The sequence below is a fragment of the Furipterus horrens genome, unplaced genomic scaffold (genome assembly GCF_987537825.1).
Source record: "Furipterus horrens unplaced genomic scaffold, mFurHor1.1.pri manual_scaffold_6, whole genome shotgun sequence".
Lineage (NCBI taxonomy): Eukaryota > Metazoa > Chordata > Mammalia > Chiroptera > Furipteridae > Furipterus > Furipterus horrens.
Genome location: NW_028327176.1, coordinates 142602311 through 142630146, shown reverse-complemented (window position 1 = coordinate 142630146; position 27836 = coordinate 142602311). Strand labels below are relative to the sequence as shown.

The following is a 27836-nucleotide window of genomic DNA, read 5'->3' as shown; positions in this document are numbered from 1 at the left end:
GAAAACGAGAGCATTAATGTGTTTGAAGCAAAACAAACTACTTAGAAGGCTCATTTTTCTAGTCCTGGTGTGAGTTTGTGAAGGTCTGAACTAGTCTTTAGTGAAGTAAAATGCATTGTACAGGAAGAATGGGTAAATTTCTATCTTTGACTGCTTGCATCTCTTCTTGTTATAGATAGATTTTGATCATTATAGATTTATTTTGAAATTATATTTTAAAGCTTAGCTTTTCTTCAGATAAATACCCAGGAGTGGAATTACTGGTTTTCGTGGTAGTTCTATATTTAAATTTTTGAGTAAACTCCATAATGTTTCCTTAGTGGCTGCAACAATTTACAATCCCACCAACAGTGCATGAGGTTTCCTTTTATCCACATCACTAATACAATACTTTTATTTGTTGTCTTTTTTGATGACAGCCATTCTGACAAGTGTGAGGTGATATCCCATTGTGGTTTGGATTTGAATTTCCCTGATGATTAGTGATGTTGAACATCTTTTTATAAGTCTGTTGGCCACCTGTATGCCTTCTTTGAAGAAAATGTCTGTTCAGGTCCTCTGCCCACTTTTAAATTAGATTGTTTGTTTTTTTTGATGCTGAATTGTATGAATTCTTTACGCATATTTGGATATTAACCTCTTATCAGATGTATCATTTGCAAATATCTTTTCCCATTCAATAGGTTGCCTTTTCAAAAGATACATGCACCCCTGTATTCATTGCAGCATTTTTATATGGAAGTAACCTAGGTGTCCATCAATAGAAGAATGGATAAAGGAGATGTGGTATCTACATAAAGTGGAATATACTGAGCCATAAAAAGAGGAAAATCTTGACCCTGGCTGCTGTGGCTCAGTGGATTGAATGTCGGCCTGTGAACTAAGTGTCGCTGGTTTGATTCCCAGTCAGGGTACATAATTAGGTTGCATGTCAGGTCCCCAGTTGGGGGTGCATGAGAGGCAACCATACAGTGAAAAAAAAAAAAAAAGAAGAAGAAAATCTTGTTATTTGCAACAATATGAATGATCCTAGCTGGTATTATGCTGGGTGAAATAAGTTGGATCGAGGAAGATAAGCACTATATAAGTTCAGATACTTGTAGAATCTAAAAATAAAACAAAAATGAAACAAAACAGAAATAGGCTCATAGATACAGGGAACAAGCTGATGGTTGCCAGAGGGGAGGATGGTGGGAGGATGGGTGAAAAAAGTGAAGGGGAATAAGAGATACAAACCTCCAGTTATATATATACATATATCACAGGGATGTAATATATAGCATAGGAAAATAGTCAAGTCAATATTATTGTAATAACCTTTATGGTGACAGATGGTTACTAGACTAATACTGTTGTGATCACATCATAAGTAATACAAATGTTGAATCACTATGGTGCACACCTAAAACTAATATATATTGTATGTCAACTATACTTTAATAAAAAACAAAGCTAAGTTTCATAGCTAATTATACACTTTTACTAAATTTCCATTTATATATTATTAATAGACACATAATAAATGCATTTTTAGTTACTGAATGATTAAGCTTTTAATTGTATTTAATTTTAACTGTTCTCTCTCTTTTCTCAAAAATAAAGAAAATTTATTTGGTTATTTCAATGTTTACATATTTTTAGCATGCAAATTTTCATCATATTTTTATAAAAGCTGTTTCTAGAGCAAAACTGAGCTCATAGGGTAACAGGTTTATGCCTTTTATTAGTTAGAAAAATGGTGCTTCAATGATTCTATCAATATTATTTATTAGTTTTTTCTTTCTTATGTATTGGTCATATCTAGAAATTTCTAACAGATGTCTGATGAATGGCAAACAGCAACACTGCTTCCTGGAATTATTGAGGCACCCTTATTTGAACATGCAAGACATGCACACGTTGTAATTCACTGCCACCACCCAGTTTGTCTGCAGTGGTCAGTGAGGTTTCAGGTCCCCTTCTGGTATGAGACGCCCTTGGGAATGATTTTAGACTTGATTATATTAGAGTCACTTAATGAATGACTCAATCGCCTTTGCACCTCTATCTATTACTTGGGATAAGAGAGGTCAAAATGGAATTGTTTTGAATGGTTTTGGAAAAATTGTAAGAAATATTATAGTTAACGTCCAAAGGCTCTGAAGATAGCTACTATGCTGCTGTATAGCAGCCATCTTCCTATTATGACAGTTGTATTTCATTGTTATTGGGTTTATAGTCATGAAAATAGCAACCTATTTTTTTCATAGTTCTGTTGAATTTTAAATGTTGAGTATAGAATTTCTTTCTCAGACCTTATTTCTAGCAATTGCTAGTAGTGATTGCTAAAATGTCTTTCACCTATTTTTACGGAACTAGTCATAGCTACTCTAATACATTTGAAGTTATGCTGCCATAGTTTAGCCGTGTTGATTATGAATAAATTGCCTCTTGATTCCAGTTTCCTTTTAAGTTTCTCATATTGGCATGTTTATAGTTGTTATGATTATTATAGACAGTACGTACCCTCCTGTTTTGCTGCATCATCATGCCCTCCTTTTGTTTTTTCCCTAGTCACTAATAACCAAATCACTATGTAATTCCGCAACGACAGTGCATGCATGAGACAAGGTATGCTGAAATCTGAAAGTATTTAATTGCTTGCTAGAGGTACAGTGTAACACTTGCAGGTTTTACTCCACATGTGTTGCTTTAAATAATGCCACAGAACCCTCTTAATTTTTATTTCCAGCAATTGGGCTTCCTTTTGGTAGAGGTAGAAACTCTCTTTCTGCAAAGGTTTGTTTGGCCTCAAAAATACACCAGTGACTGCAATGCCGACTTTTGAAGTTACAGAGAAAAGAAGGAACAAGAATTTCTGAAGTCGAGTTTTCCTTTATATATATTACTTTTACCACTACCAGGATAGCTGTTCCTTCATTTCATGTTTTGTATGTAACATGAAAATATGTAATCCTTAACCAATAACAACAAAAATATTAACAAATACTACAAAAAGTGAGGTTATCTTTCCAGAAATGCTTACACTGTACAGTATAATATACACTATTCTAAAAAATACAGGCTTATTTATATTTTCTGACTATGTACGAACTTGAGGTTAGTTTCCCTTTTTTGTAGACATAACAGATTATTAGAGTGGACCTTTATGGTGTTTCTAGATCATCTTTATAAATTGAAACATTTTTCTCAATAAGGTGAGACCTCTGTGTTACAGATCTAGATCTGTGCTTTGGTTTTGACTAACCCTCCCATTAAGTTAAATATTATACGGCTGGGCAAACAGAGGTGTCCAGGGGCTGTCAGCAGGTGCCTATCCTTCCCTGATTACTCACAGGTTTTCTCTGTGGTCACTTTCTGGAATCACTCCCTGGCCACACACTTCCCCATTAATCGGCTTTCTTAGATGCCTTACCTGTCACGTGCCCAGCTTCTCTATCCTCACTTAGCACATGGGTTTTAGGAGGAACCCAAGTGCTGTACTTGAAATGAGCAAGTGAAGTCTGCTATAAAGGACACATGAACTTGCTAAGGAAACGCACAGGGTAAGGAGGAGTCTGAGGTGCAATTAGTTATGGTGGAGGCTACAGGCTCTTTCAAGAGTAGAACTATGAACAAGCACTCTGCTCACACTCTAGAGGCCGAGATCGGATTTGGAAGTGGGATTTCTAGTCATTTCCAGTGCAACAATGGAAAGATACAACAGCTGATATTTGTTCTGTGTGTGAGTTTTAATTGCAAAATAATTGCATTGATGTAAGTGTCTGTGCAAGAAATGCTGTTTGGCTCTGTCTTCCATCTCAGGAACACATCTTTGTTTATGGCACATCCCTAGTTCCAGGTCTCAGTTCCCATGATTAATAGAAACTTTCTAGGTCACTGTCTTATTCTTCTTTTAATAAGCTATCTACATTTTTTTTTGTTCCATACCTTTGGTAGTAGTATGCTCTATGAGGGATAGATTTCTACATGAAAGAGAAAAGTCTCTTACATTTTTTTTGGTTTGGTTTGGTTTTTGATCCTCCAGACATAAAAGACCTGTGAGGGTCATGTTTCTTCATGATGTTTCTTGGCCTTTGGCTCCTTTTCTGCCCCATCCCCGCTGTCTTTGCCTGGTTCCAGATTATCCAGAGCAGTCCACCACATTTAGACTACATTATTGCTCTCCTTATTGTGCTTTTGGACTCTGATTCTTCCTGCCAGAGTAAGTTTTCTGAAATATCATTTGTGTCATGGGTCCTTATCACTCCTCATCCCTGGCCATATTAAAAATTCACAGAAGCTCCTTGTTGGTTATAGAATGAGGTTCGATCTTACAGTCAAACCCAGGCTACATCTTCACCTCTGCCTACCCCTCAGCTACACACCAGCTCCCCACTCCAGCTGGAGTCTGCTGTATCCTCTGCCTGAGGACACCTTTCCTGTCACACTTAAATCCTACGCCCCCTCCCCCCAACCAAAGCACAGCTGCAGCACACCCCTCATCCCCACGGACCTCTGGCTCTAAGATATAATTCATGTTAAACACATATCTATTTCACAACGTAGGATAGGTTGGAACTGGGAAAGAGGTAGTGTCAAAAAGAAATTGGGCAGCGGGTGATACAACCGTGCTAAGTCAAATACATGCCTCTGCTTCTAGCTTCATGGAAGTGATGGCTGATATTTACGATTCTGCTGCCCAGTGGAACAAAGAAGGAATGGCTGAACCCACCATCAAAATGTATCCAGGAAAGTTTATTTTAACAAAATATATGAAATCAAATTTAGTTAAAACTAAAACAGTAAAATTAAAGAGAGCAGTGCCTTATTTGATAGTCCTTGGTGGGATTTGACACACTCATAATGGGAACCTTCTAGAGTTAAGAAAAAAATCTAGATTTCTTTAACTCTTCTGTCCTTCACAGATTTTTAGGAAATGCCCTTGGTATGTAGTGATGCATCAAATTGATGTGTTTGCATGTCAATGTTCTGATGTATCTTGCTTAATAAATAGTTATGATAGTTTTAATGGCTTTCCTTATTATTTTACTGAGCTTGGCTTAGGAGAAGAAAAGGATCCATCCTTCCATTTCCAGAGAACACTGATTAACTCAGTAGAGGACTTTGAACTTCAATTTCTCTTCACAAAATTACAAATCCAATAGATCCCTTTCCGTGTGCAGAAGGCCCCTAATACGCCTGCCAATCTGTTGGCTCTGTCGTAGGACACTGCCAAGAGCAGCTTGGGCAGCCCGCCCTTTGTGCAGACCCAGAACAAAGCAGTGGGCGATCAAACGAAACTGCAGGAAGGCACAGGAGCAGGTGGCACCACCTGTACTGTCTTAGTCAAGCCCAGCTAATCTGCCATTTATACACGGAAAGTCAGAGTGGGGGTATTGGTGAAAGGGTGGAAGTGGATTTGACTTCTGCCGGAAGCACATAATAGAAGATTACCACAAAAACCAGCTACTGCTCCTGGAAATGCAGCATTTTAAAAGCCAATGGGCTAGAGCTGTTTCTGTATTATCTATACAAGTTGGGACAGTCTTGATCATTGATAGCTGTGTATGCCAGGACAATAAAAAACTTATCTAAATATTCTGTTTCTTACCTGTTTAAAATCTTCAGTGCAATGAAAATTCCAGCAAGCCTTTAGGACTTTACCTTTGGATTTTCAAAAGGATGTGAATTGTGGATTTCATGGTTTGGGAACAGCTCTCTCCATATGGACCTCTATAGGAGGTTCCTTATAGAATTACATTGGAGGGAACCCGGCCTCTGGTCTGAGTGCTGATTCCCTTCCAGCTGTACATCACCCTGACAGCTAATGAGATGTCGACTGTGGTTACTTTTCTGTGAGAAAAATGAGTGAACCAAATCCCAGGAACATTTTTGTAACTGTGGGGGGTGGATTAAGAGAAGGCTTGTGACATTTCAAACCACATTTAAAGCATGTTCAAAAACTTCCCATATTTCTACTGCATGAAATATGTCAGGGATTTTACAGGTATACAATATTTCTCACCAGAATATTCTTTGAGCTAAAAATAACTAAAATGTGGATTAAAGTTTAAAACAATGCTATAGTAAATAGTAAATTGAACTGTAAGTGAAGGAAATGAAAAATGAGTGGAAAATCTTACGAACACATAATTAAAAATTGATTTTGAGAAGCTGACAATTTATATCATTTTCTGAAATGAAAAAAGACATGACCAAAATATTTAAACTTTCTAATAATTGAACTGTGAGTCAATATTTGCTTTCTAATTATTTATAGTGTAAATGGAAATATTTATTGCTCAGTTCCTCGAGTGAAACTGTCCTTGACTCTGGAGTGCGACTCAGATTGATTTTTTTCCTTAGAAATGAATTCTATTTTTCTTGAGGAAGTTTTTATTTATTTATTTATTTTGTTATCGTTGTTGTTTTGTTTTTAGCTTAACTCTTTTGAAGCTATATGTCATTAAATTGAATTTCACTAAAAAATTCATGACGGTTCTTTTCCAAAGCTAAATATTTGAGAGCCTTGTATAGAAATCATGTTATACTTAGTCATTCTTAATATGTATTCTGTAAAGAATTATTCTTGCTGTTGATTGATAGGACAAGAAATTAAAAATGAAGTGGCAACAAAAAAATTTCTACCTGACATTAGTAGGAGTACAGACATAGAGAAAATAATGTCTATTTGCTATCCTCTTTGCAGTTTTCGTTAGTTATGATTTCTAGCCGTTACAGTTTACTCAGATTAGAAATGGACTCTAGTATTTGCCTGCTGCTGTTACATTATCACAGGCACGTGTTTTCAGTCAGTCTCTCAAATTAGCAAAATATCTTGCATAATTGTCATTTTAAAATGCATTTGATTCTGACATTAGTTTCTCTTTTACCCCGATGATCATCCTTAAAAAGAGCACCCCCCCCTTAATTTCCAATGTGTGGAAGCCAAAGCCATTCTTTATAGTAAACATGACTCCTGTTTGAGGGGGCAGCCCAGCAGTGGGGGTTATTTTAATGGACATGCTGTATTACTTTAATCTAACCCTTTTACCATCTGTTCTTCCCATAACAGTGAATGAAAAAAAAAGAAAGAACATATTTTATGTTTCAGGGTTACATTAGTAAAAAGTAAGATAAAAGTGATTTAAAAGCATGCATATGTTCTTAGTACAATGCATTCTGCATCTGTGATGTTTTTTTCTCATGGTTCAGACACAAATCAAGAGGAAAGCTGCTCATGCTTGAGAGAGTGAAAGTTTTTCATGGAAAACAGGACTTTACCATAAGAGGGTCTCTCTCTTCATTTTACAGCTAAAAATGATAAAAACCTTGATGAACTGCCAGAATAAAAATAGATAACTGTAACATCTATTGTTGGAACATCTGGCATTTTGCCTGAGTTGGGTGGTTTCTGCCACATCCAGATGAATGCTGAGCACCTGTCTGGAACATGCTGTTGAGGCAGGGATGAATCTCGTGACTCTTATCAAAAGAGCACTATATGTGGGTGTAATTGTGGTGAATATCTGTGCGTGTACCTGTGGTAAAGAATGCTTCAGTGGTGAGAGGATGTCATCCAATGGTATGTGGAGATAGTTTACTGGAGTGTGGAGGTTGGATTAAAAACCCTTTTGTAAAAATGTGCTTGGGGACTTGGAATCCATTACTGCTTGGAGAGTGGGACACTGCCATCATTGCTATGTAAGTATCTAAATCTAGAAGAGCCCAGGGTACTGGAAAGATCAGGGCCTCTAGAATTTCCTCTTAAATTTCATAATAATATGACAATGGGCAAGACATTTTTTTGAGCTTCATTTGCTGCATCTATAAAGGAATTAATAATACTTTAAAGATGTTGTTAGCATTTAATAAGATAATATCTGTGGGATCTCGGTATAGTGACTAACACATAGCAAGTAATTGATAATGATTATTGATAGTCATTATTGTTGTTATGGGTATTAGTTAGCATATGCAAATCATATAGTAAATTGCCTTTTAATCAGTCATAGTTCATTTTCTCTTCATAAGCAACTACAGTGTTAAAAGAGAGAGTAATGTCTCCCTTCTGTGAACTCCTAAACTATATTGTTTTTCTCTCTATTTCTGTCCTTGCCATTTTCTAACTTGTAGTAAAGTTATATTTTGTGAACATAACTTCATTTATTTATAAAGTTATTTATACTTCTCCTAAAGTGAACACCTAGAAAGTGGGGCTGTACTTTCCATAACACTTGGCACATTGCCTTGTAAAGAGTAAGCGCTCAAAGTAGAACAAATTAGAGAAGGAATTATTGTAAGTAGTTCCCATTGGATTCACATAAAGCCCCAAATGATGGTTCAGACCTTCTACCAGATGAGATATTATATTCTTCTAGAAGGAGTAATTCTTTCATGAGCTGCACCCCAAAGGGGAGCTGGGCATATGGATGTCATTTCTGGTAGTCATTCAAGCTCTCTGCCTGTCAGCTTAACCTACCTTTGGGGGGTGGCATTTGGTTTCATGTTTAAGAGAACCTGGGCATCCTTCACTTGACTCACTTTCCTATCTTTTAAGTATATTTTATTGATTATGCTGTTACAGTTGTCCCAATATTTTTTCCCTTTGTTCCCCTCTTGCTAGTACTCCCCTTCCCTCCAGCAATCCCACCCTCCTTAGTTCATGTCCATGGGTTGTGCATATAAGTTCTTTGGCTTCACCCTTTCCTATATTATTCTTAACTTCCCCCTGTTTATTTCATTCCTACCGATTATGCTTCTTAGTCCCTGTACCATTTACTCATTTCTCCCCCTTTCCCCTCCCAGGTGATAACCTTCCGTATGATCCCAATACCTATGATTCTGTTCCTATTCTGGTTTGCTTAGTTTGTTTTTGTTTTTATTTTTTAGATTCTGTTGTTGAGAGTTGTGAGTTTGTTGTCATTTTAATGTTCATAGTTTTGATCTTCTTCTTCTTAAATAAGTCCCTTTAACATTTCGTATAGTAATGGCTTGGTGATGACGAACTTTTTAACTTTACCTTGTCTGGGAAGCACTTCATCTGCCCTTCCATTGTAAATGATAGCTTTGCTGGATAGAATAATCTTGGTTGTAGGTCCTTGCCTTTTTTTTTTTTTTTTTTTTGCTTTTTTCGTATGTTTTATTGAGTATGCTGTTACGGTTGTCCCAATTCTTTTTCCTTTGCTCCCCTCTGCCCAGCAGCCCCCTCCCTCCAGGAGGTCCTTGCTTTGCATCACTTTGAATACTTCTGCTGCAAAGTTTCTTTTGAGAAATCAGCTGATAGTTATATAGGAACTCCTTTGTAGGTAACCCTCTTCTTTTCTCATGCTGCTTTTAAGATTCTTTATTTTTAACCTTTGCTATTTTAATTATAATGTGTCATGGTGTGGTCCTCTTTGGGTCTAGCTCATTTGGAACTCTCTGTGCTTCCTGGACTTGTATGTTTATTTCCTTTGCCAAATTTAGGAAGTTTTTCTTCATTACTTTTTCACATAAGTTTCCAATTTCTTGCTCTTCCTCTTCCCTTCTGGTACCCCTGTGATTTGGAAGTTGGCATGTTTAAAGTTGTCCCAGGTGTTCCTAAGCCTCTGTTCATTTTTTTAAGTTCTTGTTTCCTCATTCTGTACTGGTTGACTGTTTATTTCTTCCTTTTCCTCAGATTTCTAATTTGCCACAATGAATGCCTGCTTTGAAAATTAAATTTTAAATAAGAAATTGGGTAAATTAAGGTGCAAAGTATTCCATATGACAACCAATTAAAAAAAGGAAAAAAGGTTTTAGCAAAATTAACCAAAAATTAATTTTCAGTGAACTTTCTTTACTTGATTGATGCACCCAGTTAAAATAGGAAATGAAATCATTCAGTTTCATGGCCTTAAATATAAGAGAAAGTGTTGTTACCCTTTCAAAGGAATAAGAGCAGATCTTCTCCAGCTCCTAGAATGTGATTTTGTTTTACTTGAAAATAGTAGAGATACCAACAATCACTAGAAGAAACATCTGCAGGTCTTACATATATTCTAATTGATCACATTTCTCACTAGCTCTCTACCCCTTAAAATAGATCTTTGGGCTTTTAATCAAAGTTTAGGTGATAAGAATTGTTGGTACCAAAGTGTGTTTTAGCTTTGAAAATCAGAGTATTTGGAACAAAGCCCTAGTGTTTAGGTTACTGGCCAGTGAACAGATTTCTTTTTGCAGTTGGGATGTTAATATCTTATCCTTTAACATATATGTTTTATCTCATACATGCCCGTAAGCTGGGACTGAAAATATGGCTTCTAGGAAATACAGTCTAGGGAAAAAGTCATTTTGCAAAGACGGTGAAAGTTGTTAATTAAAACATGTACATGCAACATACATATCTGTAACATGTTCGCATCTTTAAGACTGCTTTGATGCATATTGCTTTTTTGGTCTTCACTACAAACCTATTATGTAGATAATCTGTTTCTATTATGAAGATGGGAAAATCAAGGTACAAGGAAAGTGATCTGTGTACAAGTCTTATTGGATGATAGTAGATCACGGTCCTTCCATATTTAAGTCCAATGCTGTTTTTACTAGAATCCCTAATCAGTAAGTTTAAATTTCATTTTTATGTACAAAATATTAATAATCAGTAAATACAAAGATATTTAATTCAGTTACAGAGCAGCTTTCCATTTCTTCAGAAAAAAAATTTTTTTATAAATGACTGTCTAATTATTCTATAAAAGTAAGTTTAGTACATAGGATTTTTCTATTTTAAAACATTTATTTTGAAATTATTTCATACATAAAGAAAATTGCAGACATAGTAAAGTATTCCTGTATGCTAAACCTAGGTTTATCAGTGCTTAACATTAATGTTGCCATATTTCCTTTGTCATTTTCTCTCTCGCCTTCTCCCTCCATTTACCCTCATTTTTATTTTTTTCTGAGTCATTTTAGAGTGGGTTCCATATATGATGCCTCTTTCCCTAAACTTTATTCCTTCAATGTGTATTGCTTGGCCTAATTTTAATTTCTTATAAGGGGGAACTGCATTTTTTGGTGAGCTGTTGCCAAATTCGCCTCCATCAGTGTTGCATCAGTTTGCAGTTCCACCAGCAATATGTGGGGGTACTGTTTCCCCACACTCTGCCAAACAATGTATTGTCAAGCTTTTGAATTTTGCTAAGCTGATCATTGAGACCTGGTATCTCAGTGTTGTTTTCATTTATATTTATCTTATTAAAAAGTTAAACATCTTTTCATTTGTTTAAGGGCTATTGTAATATATTTTTTTGTGAATAGTCAGTTTGTCTTTTGATCATTTTTATTGTGCTTTCTTTTGTCTTCTTGTGTTATTTTTCTGACTTTTGAACTCAGAACTTAATTTGTTTTTTTATTTCATTTTTATTGACTCAAGTGTCTAAGGTGTGTATCCAATAAATCCAAATATGTACTATTTTTATTATTTTTTTCCCCAGAAATTCTGTAGTTTATATTTGTATTTGCCTATTTTCCCCCAAAGTTATTTAACAGCTTTTTTTCCCAGGTGGAAAGAATTAAATTTTTTTATTTTTAATTATTTTATTTATTATGATCAGACAGTGTTGTTAATAATATTTCTACATCATGAAATTTACTGAGGTCTTATTTGTGGCCTAATACATTTAAATTAATTTTGAGGATTAGTTATGTATGCTAAGATTCATTCTTTATTATCAGTGTATAAAGTCTGATATCTAGCCATAACATTTAAATGATTGGTTTTCTTTTTTAAGTCTTTTGTAATTCTTCTTTTTATTATTATTTTTATCTACTTGTCTTATACTGAGAGTGCTGTCTTTGTCTCCCATTTTTTGGATGTTTGTCTGTTTCTGCTGTGGTTTCTGCTTTTTATAGGTGGTATTGCTATGTTATTTGATGAACAGACAGAAAGACAGAAAAAAAATATTTTTTAAACAAGAGAGTGCTATGATTAGATAAGAGCTTCAGAAAGATCTCTGAGGTGGCTAGGTTCTGGGAACCCCAACCCCAGGTGAGGCTGGGGGTTTCTGGGGCTCATGCATATTTCCTCTGTCAGAAAGACAGGAAGTAGAATGGTGGTTTCCAGGGGCTGGAAAGTTATGGAAGTTACTATTTAATGGGTATAGAGTTTCTGTTTTGCAAGATAAAGAGTTCTGGAGATGGATGGTGGTAATGGTTGCACAGAAATATGAATGTATTGTACTTACTGACATTGAATTGTACACTTCAAAATAGGCAAGTTTGAAAGTTTTATGTTATGCATATATTACCACAATTAAAAATAATTTTTGAAAAAAGAATAAGAACAGTCCTGGCTGGGTGTCTCTGTTGATTGGAACATCGTCCCATATACCAAAAGGCTGTGGGTTCGATTCCTGGTCAGGGCACATACCTAGGTTGTGGGTTTGATTCCCAGTCGGAGTGCATATGGGAGGCAGCCGATGGATGTTTCTCATATCGATGTTTCTGTCTGTCTGTCTCTTTCCCTTCCTCACTCTCTCAAATCAATAAACATATCCTTGAGTGAGGATTTTTTAAAAATTTTAAAAAGAAAGAACAATTAAGGTGAGATAGGAAGTGGGAAACAATGCTGCTATAGACACTCATATATTAGTTTTTATATGAATATAATTTTCACTTATCTGGAAAAAATGTCCAGGATTGCACGTGGTAGTTGCACATTTAGTTTTTTAAAAAAACTGCCAAACTGGTTTCTAGAAAGGGTGTACCATTACATTCCCACCATCAATGTAAGATACAGTTTCCCTGTATCTTTGTCTGCATTTGGTATTATCGCTGTTTTCTATTTTAGCCAATTTAATAGATATGCAGTAATATTTCATTGTGGTTTCAACTAGCATCTCCCTAATTGCTAATGATATTGGTCAACTTTTCATGTGATTATTTGTCAACTCTTTATCTACTTGGTGATATGTCTTTTCATGACTTTTGCTCTTTTTTTTTTTTTGATTATTAGATTTTAGGAGTTCTTTATAGATTCTAGATACTAGTCCTTTGTTTGATATGTGGTTTGCAAACATTTTATCCCTCACTGTAGCTTATCTTTTTATCCCCTTAATAGAGTAATCTGCAGAGCAAAAGTTTTTAATTTAGATCATCTAAATTATCAGTTTTCATTTATGCATTGTACTTTTGGTGTCAAGTCTAAGAACCCTTATCTAGCCCCAGATCTTAAAGATTTTCTTTCATGTTGTTTTCTAAAAGCTTTGCAATTTTACCTTTTACATTTAGTTTGTATGTAAGGTAGAAGACTTAGATTGAGTTTCGTTTTATTTTTACCTGTGGAAATCCAGTTACTCCAGCATCATTTGTTAAGTCTATTTTTCCTTCATTGAATTGCTTTTGTACCTGTGTCAAAAATCAGTTGGGCATATTTGTATGGGTCTATTTCTGGGTCCTCTATTTTGTTCTATTGATCTGTGCATTTATTTCTCCACCAATACCACACAGTTATGTTTACTGTAGCCACATGGTAAGTCTTGAGTTGAGAGGACAGATTCCCTCATTTTATTATTCTTTTTCAAATTGTTTTAACAATTCTAGTTCCTTTGTCTTTTATATAAATATTGTACATATGTTGAAAATTTCCTATCTTCTTTTATTTTCTCTTTCCTTTTATTTATTTTTCCAGTTTTTTCTTACATGTTTTCCAGGCTTTATTTATTTTCTCTCTTTAAATTTTCATTTAAATCTATTCCCCTTTTCACAATTTGTAATTTGTAATTTCACTATTTGTAATTGAAGTAAAGACTTACTCAATTTCTTTGACATTGGTCAGTTGTTATTGCATTTTTTCTTGTTTCATGATTATTGTTGAGTGTTTTTTCTTTGTCTATTTCTTAGTTTTAAGAAAACTCCCAGGAGTTGCACCCATGTGTGCATGTCATGTGTGTGTATCTCCAAATGCTTGTGGAGGGTTCTTATTATAATTTGGAGTGTTTGTTGTCTTACAATTTTCCTTTGTTTTGTGGCTGGTTACTTGATGAAAATTTTTGTCCAGCTGGGTGGGATGTTTGTACTTTCATTTTCATGTAACTTTCCTACAGGAGTTTTATTAGGAGTTAATTTTTTTCCCTGTTCCTTGGCATTTTAAGGGTTGGGTTACTATTTTAAGAGCACTCTTTCCTGTCAGTTTCATGAAATGTAGTTTTTAAATGGATGGTGATGGTGGTAGAGCGAGGAAGGAGGAAAGATAGGATTTGCTGCCTTGTTTTTCTTTCCTGGTTGCCGGAGCCTTAATTCCCACTTTTCCTTCTTTCTTTTCACTGCTGACTGTGAGGGACATAATCCATTCTCAATTTACTGTCTTCTCTTATTGAAATGACACTCATCTGAAATTGCCACTTGGGATTTTGCTTGATTTTGAGCCCCTTCACTGTGGCCAGGGCTGTGGGTCACTGTGTGCTCATATTTTGGCACTTGTGATGATTTTCTCTGTTTTGCCAATGTCTTAAGCTTGCTCTCTCTCTCTTTCTCTTTCTTGGAGTCTCTTAAACTTCCCCTTATCCTTCTCTCTGTCCCCACAGGCTCATAGTGCCTGCTGTTGGACTTTGTTTTAAACTTATAAATAACTAGAAATTTGGGATATTTTCTGCCTCCTACTAATGCTGATAGCATGGGTAACCTGTGATTTGACTTGTGCTCCTTGATGACCTTATAGGTTCTGGAGGAATGATATAGATTCAAATGGCTGCCATTACTCTTCATACTCAGAAGCCTCTAGAATGTAGTAATATACTGACCAAAAATGCATCATGTAACCTGTTAAATCTTGTGCTATGATGTGATACTTGGGGTAAAATCAAAATTACAGAAAACATATAACTTTCTTCTTATAATCATGATAATTTAATAATTACTTCTTGGACATGGATTGTAGTTCTAAACAACTTGTCTTTTTTTAAATAAGTGAAATAAGGGACTGGCATAGGAACCATATGTTTCAACACTAGAAAGAATACCAAATACTGAAGGCATCATGGAGGATTTTAGAGCTGAAAGGAAAGTTAGAGAAAGTCTAATCTAACCAATACATCATCCTACGGATGAGGCTAAGAAAGAAAAAGTAATTTTATCCATGGTTTCACTGTGAGTTAGAAGCAGGGATTGTCCTGGAACCAAGTTCTCTTGGCTTCCTGTCCCTACTGCCTCTTCCATTAAATGCCCCCTTTTCTGAATCAGCCTTTGGTAAGTATCATCATGGCCCTTTCCTTGTTGGGACAAAAGAAATTCAATCACTTATCCAAGATGGCGCATGTAGTAAGCAGCCAAACTAGGTGTAGGGAAAGACCAGGAGCCTTGTGAAGCAGCATTCAGTCACTGTGCTGCCCACACTGCATGCAACGGCTGGCCATGATCTCCCCTCTCTGCCCTCTCAATCCTCCAATACTTAATGAACACCAGAAATAGTTGAGATCTAATTATGGGCTCGATATGTTCTCAACAGAGTTCACTTCCAGTGTAGTTCCTTTTAAAGGGATGGATGTGGCTCAGAGGTTGGATGAGGTACACTGGTGCAAGTATACAGGGCTTGAAAAACAAAGGTTTACAGCTAGCCTTTTCCTCTGTGCCTCCAGAGCAATGTGAGGTCTTGGTCCAACTTAATCATCTGATTTCTGCCTGCCTGAAGGGCAGTGTACTTGCTGTTGTAGTTTCCTGACTATTGACAAGAAGCTTATCCCTCAAATTCTTCTTTGGGTGCTCTTGAAATGTGTACCTCATGTATGCCAGGGTTGCCGTGTGTTGAATTTTCTTTGTAAGCGAAGGACAGAATGTTCTTCTCTGCTGCGCCAATAGCACTTTTCCATATACACTCATGGGAAGCTTTTCCCCCTCTCAACAGGGCTCAAAAGTCTTGACTGGAGTACTTCAGAAATAGGCCTGGTGTATACTTTTATCAAAACAAGCAGAGTCTGGGCAGTTGCTAGCTTGGACTAGCACGGATGATCTGAATTTTTCCTAGGCAAGTACCTGGATGGGGTTACCAAAGGGCAAATGTAGAGCACTGATTCTCACGCAGTAAAGAGGGGGTGTCAATGCTCGCTTGGTAAAAGTGAAGGTGGCATCTTGTGAAAATAGCATTTGGTGTCCATGGCAAGAAAAGGATGATGCCACGTGGAGGTGTGATGTAGGAAAATGGAGCTCGGGATGCATTGATGTGCCCAAATTAAAGTCCTTCAGGGAAAGAAGCTGGATTTACTATTACTTTTTCCTTGATGGAATATGCTGATAGCCCATATGTACATCTGGAAAATAACTAAACAATTAGAAATAGTAATGGAAAAATCTTGAACCCAGAACTTACACAGAACTCTGTCCTGAGGATGCTGTGTTTATTAGCATGTTTTGGAGTCTTCCCAGAGGAACTTCTGTGCCACATTGCTCTGGCTCCAAGAGCCCATAGACTGAGCATGTTTGCACTGAGTTGGGAGGCAGGATTCTTCCTTCTGCTCAGGGTGGGCCCAGTGTGAAGTGAGAGTTTACCTTGTCCTGTGAAGGTCTCACCATATTTAAATTTTGCTTAACTAGTATATGACAAGTAAAGAAGTATGGCGTCTGGGAATTTATCCTCCCTCCCAACCCCCCACACCACAACAGACTCCCATTCCTCTTTTTATCTGGGCTAGGAATGAAATGTAAAATGGATTTATATTTTGGTTTCTGAGACTATAAAGCAGTTCCTGTCACTTTTCTGGAAATCTCTCTGACCTTGAATCCTTTTATCTCTCCTCTCTTCCTTGACAGTGTTTTCTCTCAAGTGTAAAATCATGGTCTGGAGTGCAGGTTTTGAGTCCAGATAGACTGTGAGGTGGCCATACCATTTTATTAAAGCTCTCAGTGATAGTTTCCTTTTCTATAAAATGACAGTCACCTTGACAGGCATATAGTAAATTCTCAGTAAATGGCTATTGTTATCAATGCAGGAAATCTCTATATAGTACTTAGACCTGTGTTTGGCATTAGGTAACCAAAAACTGGTAGAAATTGTATGTATTATTAATTTTGTTTATTTTTATTTTTTAATAATTTTTTTATTGTTGTTCTATTACAGTTGTCTCATTTTTCATTTTTCCCACATTGCTCAAACTGAGCATACCTTCTAGGAAGGTCTGCTGAGCCTTTCATGTTTCCTTTAACACCAAACCAAATACTCTGGCAACAAGTAAGCAGAATAAGTCCAACAGGCACAGCATGGCCTGCAGCTGTGTCTTCCTGAGGATCCTATGCACATATGAAGTTCACTTTAGAAAGCAAGAAACACATCCCAGTAAATAGGGCCAGCTTATATGGACAACATTTGTTAAAAGTTATATTGCAATTGAGTTAGGTAAGCTTTTATTAACTATCCTACCATTAGCCAGCATGGCCCTCAGAGAATTAACAGTCCCATGTAATGAGTTATCAATACACATGTCCTTGGGGGAGGATTCAAAAAAAAAGTAAAAAAAAAAACAAAAACGTTAAGATGCAGCACGTTGATGCCTTAATCCTATTTTTGTTTTTGTTTTTAATTTTAAAAAAAATGCTCTTGGACCTCCCTTTTGCCAATACCATTTGGGTAGTGATAGAGAATATGGGTTTGAACTTCGGCACTGCCACCTGCCAACTCTGTGGCTTTGGGAGAATCGTTTACCCTTTTTGGGCCTTAGCTTCCCTATCCATGCAATGGGTTACTAATATTCTCATTAAAGGGTTAATACAAGAACTACTGGTGGGGCAGCATGGTGGTGGTGGCAGTGTTAATTCAAATTAAGCACTTTCAAGAGTGCCTGGTATTTAGTTCCACCCATGTTATTACTATTTTTATCTCCTTTCAGCAGCCAAAAGGGTTTTGTTTTGCCTGCTTACTGACTGCAAGGCAGGGGTGCCCTGCTGGCACAAGAGTCTTCTTTTGGTGCCTTAAGCCCACTATGTCCTTAGGGGTGCTTGCAGAGTAAGAAGACTGTTTTTGATTTAATGTACAGACGTATGTCTTAAACCCTTTCGGTTTCAGTATTCGGGATTTCACACGGAAAGATCGGAATCTGATCACGACAGCCAGTGGGGCGGAAGTCCGCTGACAGACACAGCCTCTCCGCAGCTGCTGGACCCCGCGGACAGGCCGGGCTCTCAGCACGATGCGTCCTGCGCCTACAGACAGTTCTCCGACCGCAGCGCTCTCTGCTATGGCTTTGCGCTCGACCCCTCCAGGCTGGTGGAAGAGAGGCATTTCCACACCCAGGCCTGTGAGGGAGGCCGCTGTGAGGCCGGCAGGTACTTCCTGGGGACGCAGCAGGCGGGGAGGGAGCCCTGGTGGGGCTCTCGTGCAGCCCTGCCCCTGACCAAGGCCTCCCCAGAAAGCCGAGAAGCCTATGAAAACAGCATGCCTCACATCGCTTCAGTCCACAGGATCCACGGTAAGGGCAGTTGCAATGCCTCCTGAGCACGCAGCAGTGGATCCCTGGGCAGGCTTATAATCTTCTAGGTTGCCCACTGCAGTGGCTGCAGTTTTCTTCTTTGCATTTACAAAACAGAAACTCACACCAGTGGGACTTAAAAACCAATTTCACTCTAAGAGTATTTATTTTGCTAATAGTTTGCTAAATACATTTATTTTGGATAGGTGAGTAAAAATGATCCCTATTTTAAATATCAAATAAGTATAGAAATTAAGTGACTTGTTGAATAAGTCTATTGAACTTGTAGTATGTACATATTTACATTTTTTTGTGTATTATTTTCTTCTGCATTCTCATGCTTCATATGTGGACTTAAGTGGTTTTGGGGCTCATCCAGCTGCGTTTCTCTTTGAGGGTACTGTTGGCATGTATGTATGGGGGTGCAGTCTTTGTTTGATGACCTGTCACTCACATCACAGGAAGTTTACCCTCCCTGGACCTCTGGGCATTAAATGCTACTAACTGCCTCCCTCCCTCCTCATTATGACAACTCACAATGTCCCCTGTGAGTAAAGGATGGAGATATGTAGGAACTCCCGAGATTTTCACCTTGAGATTATTGTGTGGCTGTATGAACACACAGAAATGGCACTGCAGCGGAAGACTTTTGTGCTACTAAACTCTCCTTTGTTCATTCTAAAGTGAACTGTTCAAGGAGCCCATTCTATCCATTTCAAAGTTAGGTTCAGACAGGTCTTTGAAACCCTCCCTGTTTCATTAAAATTCAGTGACATTAAGATTGATCTGATGGTCCTGAAATTACTCTCCTTGGTGTCATTAGGGTGAGAAATTGCTAGACAATGTTGTACTTACCCATTAAGTCTTCTGTCAGATACCACTCAGGCACTGACTGCCTTCTGTGATTTTAATTTTTTCTCTTTTTCTTTTTCTTTTTTTACTTTGAGTTTCTCTAGTTTCTTAGACTAGTAATGGAAATCCAGGGCAAAGAGCAATGACTTGCCAAAGAATGGGGTGAAGTGAAAGTCCTGGCTTCACACTACATGGTCTGGAAGAAAATATTAGAAATAAAATAAGAAGAGAAGGGAAAAGGAAAGCAATGAATAGTGTGATCCAGGGCTTGTCTGATGTGTTAAGCAGTTTACAACTTTCGTGTATTCCTGCTTCTCTTCTCTCTTTTTATATTGACTTCAGATTGCTTTGAGAATTATTTAATTCATGGAGTATATTTTGGATGCCCTATTTCTGCATATTAGATCTCCTTAATTCAGAATGAATTGTTATTAACATTTAAAATTTTTATTTATCCTTTACCATTTCAGAAACAATCTAAGATACAAGTTATTATATAATTATATATAAAACTGAGAATTTTTCCACTAGATTTGAGAAGACAATATATTTTTGATTGGGATAAGATATATATATATCCATGCACACACCTACACATATACATATATATTACACATATATATGAAAGCATAAATATTCTTAACCATCAAACAGTTTAAAAATTAACATTAGATCTTTACTGTAACTCTACCTAAGATACATTTAGCAATATTGACATTTTAGTTGATTTAGCTGGAATTGGGAAAATAGTCCAGACTATATCATCATCTTCCTCAAATCCAAATGAAAGCAATTTCTAAGTATTGATTTAACAGGATACTTTTCTAGATAATAACATAAGCCAAATGCTATGCATTTTTCTTTCATTATTTACAGCCTGACAGGTTTATGATGTGCATACATGAAGTATAAGCACACTTCACTGTTTTTCTAATTGGCATTTACAACCTACAAACAAGGTTTACCTTCTAAAAAACTTGTTACAGACTTCATCTAACTTAAAAGCACAGAACTCTGAATTCCAGAACAATACTATGATACTCTGTCTGCCATGGGGGGAGCCTGTCTGTTTCAAATATTGGAGTATACATTAAAAATGAAAGATATAAGGTTTCTTTTAAAAAGAAATACACTTACATTTTGGGGGGTGAATTTTGAAACCACTTACCTTTCACTTTTTCTTATTTCTAGGGCGAGGTCATTGGGATGAAGACAGTGTGGTCAGTTCTCCAGACCCCGGGTCGGCCAGCGAATCAGGTGACCGATATCGCACTGAACAGTATCAAAGTAGCCCACATGAACCTAGCAAAATTGAAACTCTGATAAGAGCTACCCAGCAAATGATTAAAGAAGAAGAGAACAGATTGCAGCTAAGGAAAGCCCCACCAGACCAACTGGCTTCCATTAACGGAGCTGGGAAAAAACACTCCCTCTGTTTTGCAAACTACCAACAGGCCCCACTGACAGGCGAAGTCTGCCATGGTTCCACCCTTGCCAACACTTCACCGTGTGACCACATCCAGCAGAGAGAAGGAAAGATGCTGAGCCCCCATGAAAATGACTATGACAACAGTCCCACTGCACTGTCTCGGATAAGTAGTCCCAATTCGGATCGCATTTCAAAATCCAGTTTGATCCTAGCTAAAGACTATCTCCATTCGGATATGTCTCCTCACCAGACAGCAGCAGACCACCCTGCCGTCTCTCCAAACTGCTTTGGCTCTCACCGGCAGTATTTTGATAAGCATGCTTACACATTAACTGGATATGCCTTGGAGCACTTATATGACAGTGAAACCATTAGAAACTATTCCTTGGGCTGTAATGGCTCACACTTTGAGGTAACTTCTCATCTAAGGATGCAGCCAGACCCAGCGCAAGGACACAAGGGAACATCTGTTATAATAACCAATGGAAGCTGATGTTTTTCTAAAATATTTTGTCCTTTAAAGATCTCTGAAACATATTTATAGTTCAATGCCCCAATGACCAGAACTTACAATGCTATAGATTGTTAGAGAGGATAATTTAAGTTACTGGGTGTTGACTTGTGTTCCTTTGAAATCAAAGAAAACAGCACTAGCATTCAAGGTTATACACAGATAATGGAGCTAAAGTGAATGTAAAAAAATTCCTTCTAATTATATGGAAACAGAATAGATAAATTTTGAATGGAAAAATATTTGTGTAGATGAAGTGAGCACATGGAAGGACCAATGGATGACAACATCATGCCGTAATGATCCAGTGAACCTCATAAACACAAACAGACCACTATCTACAGACTGCAATGTACACTTTATGTGCAGAAACCTAGACCGTGTACCATAAATACACCCTAAATGGATAACTTTCCTTAACCTTAGAACACTAAAATTATTTAAAAAATCTCCATTCCCAAGCTAAGAAAGAGAGATACATCTTGTAAATTGTTTTCTTCTTTGTGTTTCTAACTAGCCAGCTCATTTGGTTCAGGTATAAATTAGGGAAATAGTTATAGATATGGTATATGAATGGGTTTTCACCTGGTATCCATTATAAGCAATCAGGAAGTGGTGATTTTTTTTTTATCTTACTTTTGAGTTAGATAAGGAACAGGATCACACTGACATTTCAGTAAGGGTTTTTTTCTAAGTGAAAGTACTGAGATGTTGGGCCACACATCAAAAACCTGAAGTACCCAATTGGAAATAGTGAAGATAGAAAGGTCAGAAGCAGAGGGAAATGAACTAATATCTCAAAACAAATGATTTAAGGTTCAGTATATGGAATTAACATATTTGGGGCTCATAAAACCAACCAAAGAAAAAATTCAAACCAATTCACCAAGGAAAAAGGCTACTAAGTACAAGACTAACAAAAATCAGTGAAGTGCTACATGTAAGCAGTTAAGTGTTTGAAAACATTTCAAGGCACAGATGTGCAAATGTGACAACATGTGGAAAGCCTCAGGAGAGAGTCTAAGATAAAAGCTTAGGCTGATAGACAAGGGATTTAAAAGGCAAGAGTTGTACTTTGACTGACGGAACAGGCAAAGTACTCATTTTCCTTATTGTTTGTAAACAAACAACAAAGAATAAACTTGCTCTTAAGTTCATGTGAAACAGTAGAAAGACAAGCAGACTAGATGCCAAGATCTCTGAGTTCTGGTTTTGACCCTGCCTATAATTTATTTTGGGAACATAGATGTATCACTCACCATGCCTGGGCCCCGGTTTCTTTATCTGTATGGCAGTTCAAATGTTCCATGGTTTGTGATTCAGTGGTGCAGCAGAACTGAACTTGTTCATCAGTTAACTCTCTGCTGTGAGTTGTCGAGACTGATCATTCTGGCTTTTCTGTACTCGTATAGAGGTCTAGATACTTTATGGTTTATAGACTCTTTTAGGTATGTATAGTTACAGACAACTTTCTAGTTCACTTAATATGAAGATGGTAGAAACTGATGAGGGAGAGGAAAAATAAGTAAGATTTATTTAATGCACTGTTCGCTAGTAATCAAAGTGACATAGTGATTAAAGAAGTTTCATAGCTGATATTTCCTAGGAGTCCCATGCCTGCAACTCTTGCCATATTCAGAAGGAATGTATTGAAAGAAATTGACTTATAATTTTGAAGACACCATGACATTGAACACTCAGGGATTAGTAATATATTTTCATCATATAACAGTTATTTGGCCATCCATAGGGAGGTGACAATCAGAATGATGATAATCTGAGAGATGGATACTGGGTTGTTTGTACTTGAGAAAGGTGGCAACATAAAATTAAATAAATATGTCTTGGGTATGACAGAACAACATTGTGCTGTAAATGGAAAAAGTGCAAGTAAGTGAGAAAGTTAGTGGTTATATATACTTTCAGAAAAGTTTGAACAATAAAAAGTACATTTTGAACTATAAAAGCAAAGTTATTCAGTAATTTTGAGAAAGTATTTATGAGAAGCTGTTGGAATATTTAAAATTAATTTTTGATCATTTTGCAACATGAAGTAAGGTTTTAGGAATGCTGAAGTTTTTGTAGACTTCTGTAGATGGATGAATGGTTCAATGACACAAATATCTGAAGAATATGGTGTGTTTTGGAAAGGAAATTTATACAGATGGGTTTTATTGATGGATATATAGTCTACTGAAAAGGTCAGAGACAGATGCTATAAAGGAAATAGAATCTTAAGAAAAATGAACTGATATGAAAGAAAAGACTGTCATTAAAGAGATTTCAGTGGAATATTTATATGGAAAATTGTTAATCAAGGAAGGAAATAAATTATAGACTCTACAAATAGGGGTAATCAGAAGGAATAATGCTTTTTAAAATGCTATGACCAATATTTTTAAGTGAAGACAGAATTAACTAAATTACATCTTAAAATTTTTGGCAAATTGACCCAGTTTTAAATACAAACCATTTATTTACTTTATATGTCAATAACTTTATAGTAGCATATTTATATTACATAAAATACCTTACAGGCCCACAGTATTATATAGCTTACATTTTTTGCAATGTGGCATAATTATTGCAAAATGACCCAAGATAAGCTGAGATAGTTTATGGCAAGGTAACTTTTTAATATACTGTACACATAGACATGACATGTTAAAATATAGTTACAATCTACATTATTTTGTTATGTGCAGGAAAGTATTGCCTCATAATGAAGATGCCATCTGTGTATTTTTAAAATATGGGATGTAAAATATGTATGTTCCCAATAACTGAATCAGTTAAAATTAAACTTAAATTGGCTTTAATTTTAATCCTTGAGCTCCATAACTTTGTTAAATGCTGAGAATCGTGACACTTGATTGAAATAGAGAGAGAAGCATGGCTTTTATATCACCTTGGGGATTCATAGGAATGTGCTCTATCCAATTACTCTGACAATATGCAGCAATTAATTAGGAGAAACAAAGCTCATGCTTTCTAGTAATAGTAACAATATCTTTATTGCCCATTTTACCTACCTTCCCTACCTAGTTTAAAAATTTGGATAACCAAAGAAATAAATGAATATTTCCCCTGCCTTTCTCTGGAAATTTTTTTTTAAAAACTATTATTGAGAATATACAGATTTGATGAATTGTTTTTGGATGCATAATATTATTGTCACAGTCACTAGAGGTCAGACATATAGGTGTGCTTCGTTCCATCTTTTGAAATACTATATTGAATATAATGGACCAGCTTTTTAAAACTGTAATTGCCGGATATAGGAGAATGTGGAACGTTCGAAATGAGACAGGATGCAATAAATGATTTGCCTTCAGTAAACCCATTCATTCTTTCCTGATTTTATTTTATGGAATTAGACTATTTCTATTGGGTAGTATTCTTAATTTTCTTTATACCCTGCAGCCACACAATGCCTCTGGGCAGAGAATCCACCTAAAATAGGCTTTAATGGGAACTTCTAGAAAAGGATACTATGCTCCATTTTTAAAAATGGGGTATAAAAATTGACTCAATAAAACATCATTTAGAAAATATGCATAGATATTTTAAAATAAAGAAAAGGCTTTCCCTCCCAAAACCTAGACCAACCACGTTTGATAGAAGATGTTACATACAGCTAAAGAGACATTCTGAATACAGGTATGATATTTTATAGCTCTCTCCCTCTCTCTCTTCGTTGTTGACACTATTAACAGATATCCCCCATTTCACCCCTTTGCCCACCTTTCTCCCTCTCTCTTTCAAGAGCAGGACATTACTAAGATGTTCAGTGAAATTCTATTGATACTAGTAGACTTTGGAAGGTGAATGCTGATATTTGGAAAACTGAGGATTTGGCCATTTTGGGGTCACTTACCTGGCCCAGTGGATAGCTTACAGTTTAAAATACTCTCTTTAATTTAAAACATTTGAATGCCCAGATATGACTCCCCAGTTCACTCAAATCACAGGACATAGACATACATCCTATGTTCTCTAAGTAAGTGATTCAACTTTCATGTAAATGTCAGATTTTTCAAATAGGAATTTGACTCTAAGACAGCAAAATCTATTAGTTCTAACTGGGAGATACATTGTCGATAAAACATTGTTCTAAACTTTAAATGAATGACAGAACAGCTATGAACATATGGAAAGAATATCTTACACAGAAAACATTCTTGGGAGAAATGTCCGTGTGGTGCTCATTTCTTGTGCACAAAAATTGTACGGGTAGTGCTTAACTCAAAAAGTGAGATTGTGCTCATATCCAAATAGGGGTTTGCTCAGAGTTCCTTCTCTAAGATTGTATGCAGAAAGGCTGTATGTGTGTAGCCATATATCTACATATGTAATATATGGCTACACACAAACACACACACATGCAATTGTAAATCAAGAAAAAGATTGTATTCTGCTGTGCTCCTTAAAAACTGATTGTTCACCTAAGAAATCCTAATCAATAATCCTAATCAATTATTTTAAACCAGACATTTATAGTTTTAATTACTGTAATTTTGCTGCATGGGGCTTTGCTTTCATAAACTTATATAGTGGAAAATTTGTCCTAATTTGATGATCTGGAACACATTTAATCACAACTGAACCTATACCCAACAACCCTGACATGTTTACATTTCAAAAGAAATGAAATGGTGTGAAAAGTTTTTAGAAGTACTGTAACTTTTTTCTTTTTTTTTCCAAAGGGGACAAATTTCAAAAAAATGAAACATATGAGTAGTCACTTCAAAAAAGATAAAATATTTTATGTTTGTTTTTTGACTGACATGCTATAAAGGATTATATTTGTGGAAGAAGAAACTGATTGCCAATATTTCAAATACCATCTTGCAATGTAAAGTTTTTAGTGACATCGTAGTATAAATCTGTAATTTGAACTTTTACTTTGGAATGTAAAGTAGAATACATTAGCTATGTCAATGATATCTTGCAAAGTGTTCCCATTTATAATTATTTATATTGTAAATAGCTTTCTGAAGTAAATTCAAAGTTAACATGTGCATAAAATGTATTTATTATGTGATGAATTTTTTGGTTTTAAATATAGTTACCGATATGCAGTTTGAGCCTGAATTATTCATTGAGAGAAATCTTTGTAGGACAAAATGGAATGCCAACCAGCAGATTACAACTGTAAAGAAATAAGGACTGTTTTAGCTCTAGATTCTGTTGGAATGGTTAACACACACACACACACACACACACACACTTTAAGAGACCTAGTAATAGACTTTTACAAATATGCACAGTAATTATTAAGTGAGGGATCTAACTTTTTTAGACACTGGAGATTGTTTTCTCAACTTTTCATTAGAACATCTTAAGCAGCACTTCTTTGGTCTGTCTCTGCTTTGCTAAAATAAAACAAGAAATATGAAATTAAAGATTATACTTTTAATGTCCAAGGGAAATAAAAACTTATAATAAGGTTACTTAGTTTTCTGTCATTCTAAAACAAATTAAAAACACATCTTGATAATTTTTATTTTAGAATTCAAAGTATTTTTAAAATTAAAAATGGAATTAAGACCTAGCTGCTGTGGCTCAGTGGATTGAGCGTCTGCCTGCAAACCAAGTGTCGCTGGTTCGATTCCCAGTCAGGGCACGTGACTAGGTTGCATGTCAGGTCCCCATTTGGGGGTGCGAGTGACAGGCAACCACACAGTGATGTTTCTCTCCCTCTCTTTCTCCTTTCCCCTCTCTAAAAATAAATGAATAAATAAACAAACAAATAAATAAATATTTCTTAAAAATGGGGAATTAAGGTTAAACAAAAATAGATTGTCAGAAGGTTTTCTCTTAAGCATTTTCATAGCACCCAACATTCTTTTTCCTCCAGAGATTTCTGATTTACCTTGATGTATTCCAGAAATTGTCAATTTAGTCAATTCAACAAACCAACACAATATATTTTAATTCAACAGAAATATTGTTGGTATTTCATAAAGTTTTCTGACAAAGCTGCATAAAATATCATTATCATTGATATTACAGCATTTATCAGATTTTTTTCCAACATGATTCTTTAAATAAATATTTGTTTTAGTGTTCTTGTTTCTGAAAAAAAATTTTTTTTTTCACCTACTTTATACTCCAAAATAACCATACTTCCAGTTCAACCTACAGGTTTTTGGAATACTTATTATATGCCCCAAATGGAATGAGTACCAAGAATCTTTCTCACTGTAGGACGTTATAGGACAACACATGCAGAGAGTCTTTGCTTTTCTTTATGCACTTCAAAGGTGTAAAGTCTTTAGGTAATCATAAAAATGACAAGCATTTATTGAGTCATAATATGCCAGGCACTGAGCCAAGCTCAAATTATCACTGAAGTCTGAGTAGAGACCATCACAGAGGGACCTACCAATATGCTCCATTTCAATAATGAGGAAAGTGAGATTCGGGGTGGTTAAGGAATTTACCGTAAGTGGCGAAGATGAAATTTTTACCACTGCAGGTTTACTCCAAAGCTTTACTTTACTTCATTCTGCTTTCTTTTCATCAATATAATAAAAGAAAAACATTTTTTAAGGTTATTTATTTATTTATTTTCTCAGAGAGGCAGAGAGACAGAGAGGGAGAGAAACAGCTGCCTCTCGCACGCCCCCAGCTGGGGACCAGG

General features: G+C 36.1%; 1 protein-coding gene across 1 annotated transcript in view; it reads left to right on the top strand.

Moving 5' to 3' along the window:
* Positions 1-25149, top strand: part of SIM1 (SIM bHLH transcription factor 1) — a 66788-nt gene extending 41639 nt beyond the window's left edge. The window contains exons 11-12 of the mRNA XM_090279703.1: positions 17996-18398; positions 20442-25149. Coding sequence (XP_090135829.1) covers positions 17996-18398; positions 20442-21172 — 1134 coding nt within the window. The 3' untranslated portion in view covers positions 21173-25149. The remainder of the gene's footprint in view (positions 1-17995; positions 18399-20441) is intronic.
* Positions 25150-27836: the final 2687 nt, after the last annotated feature.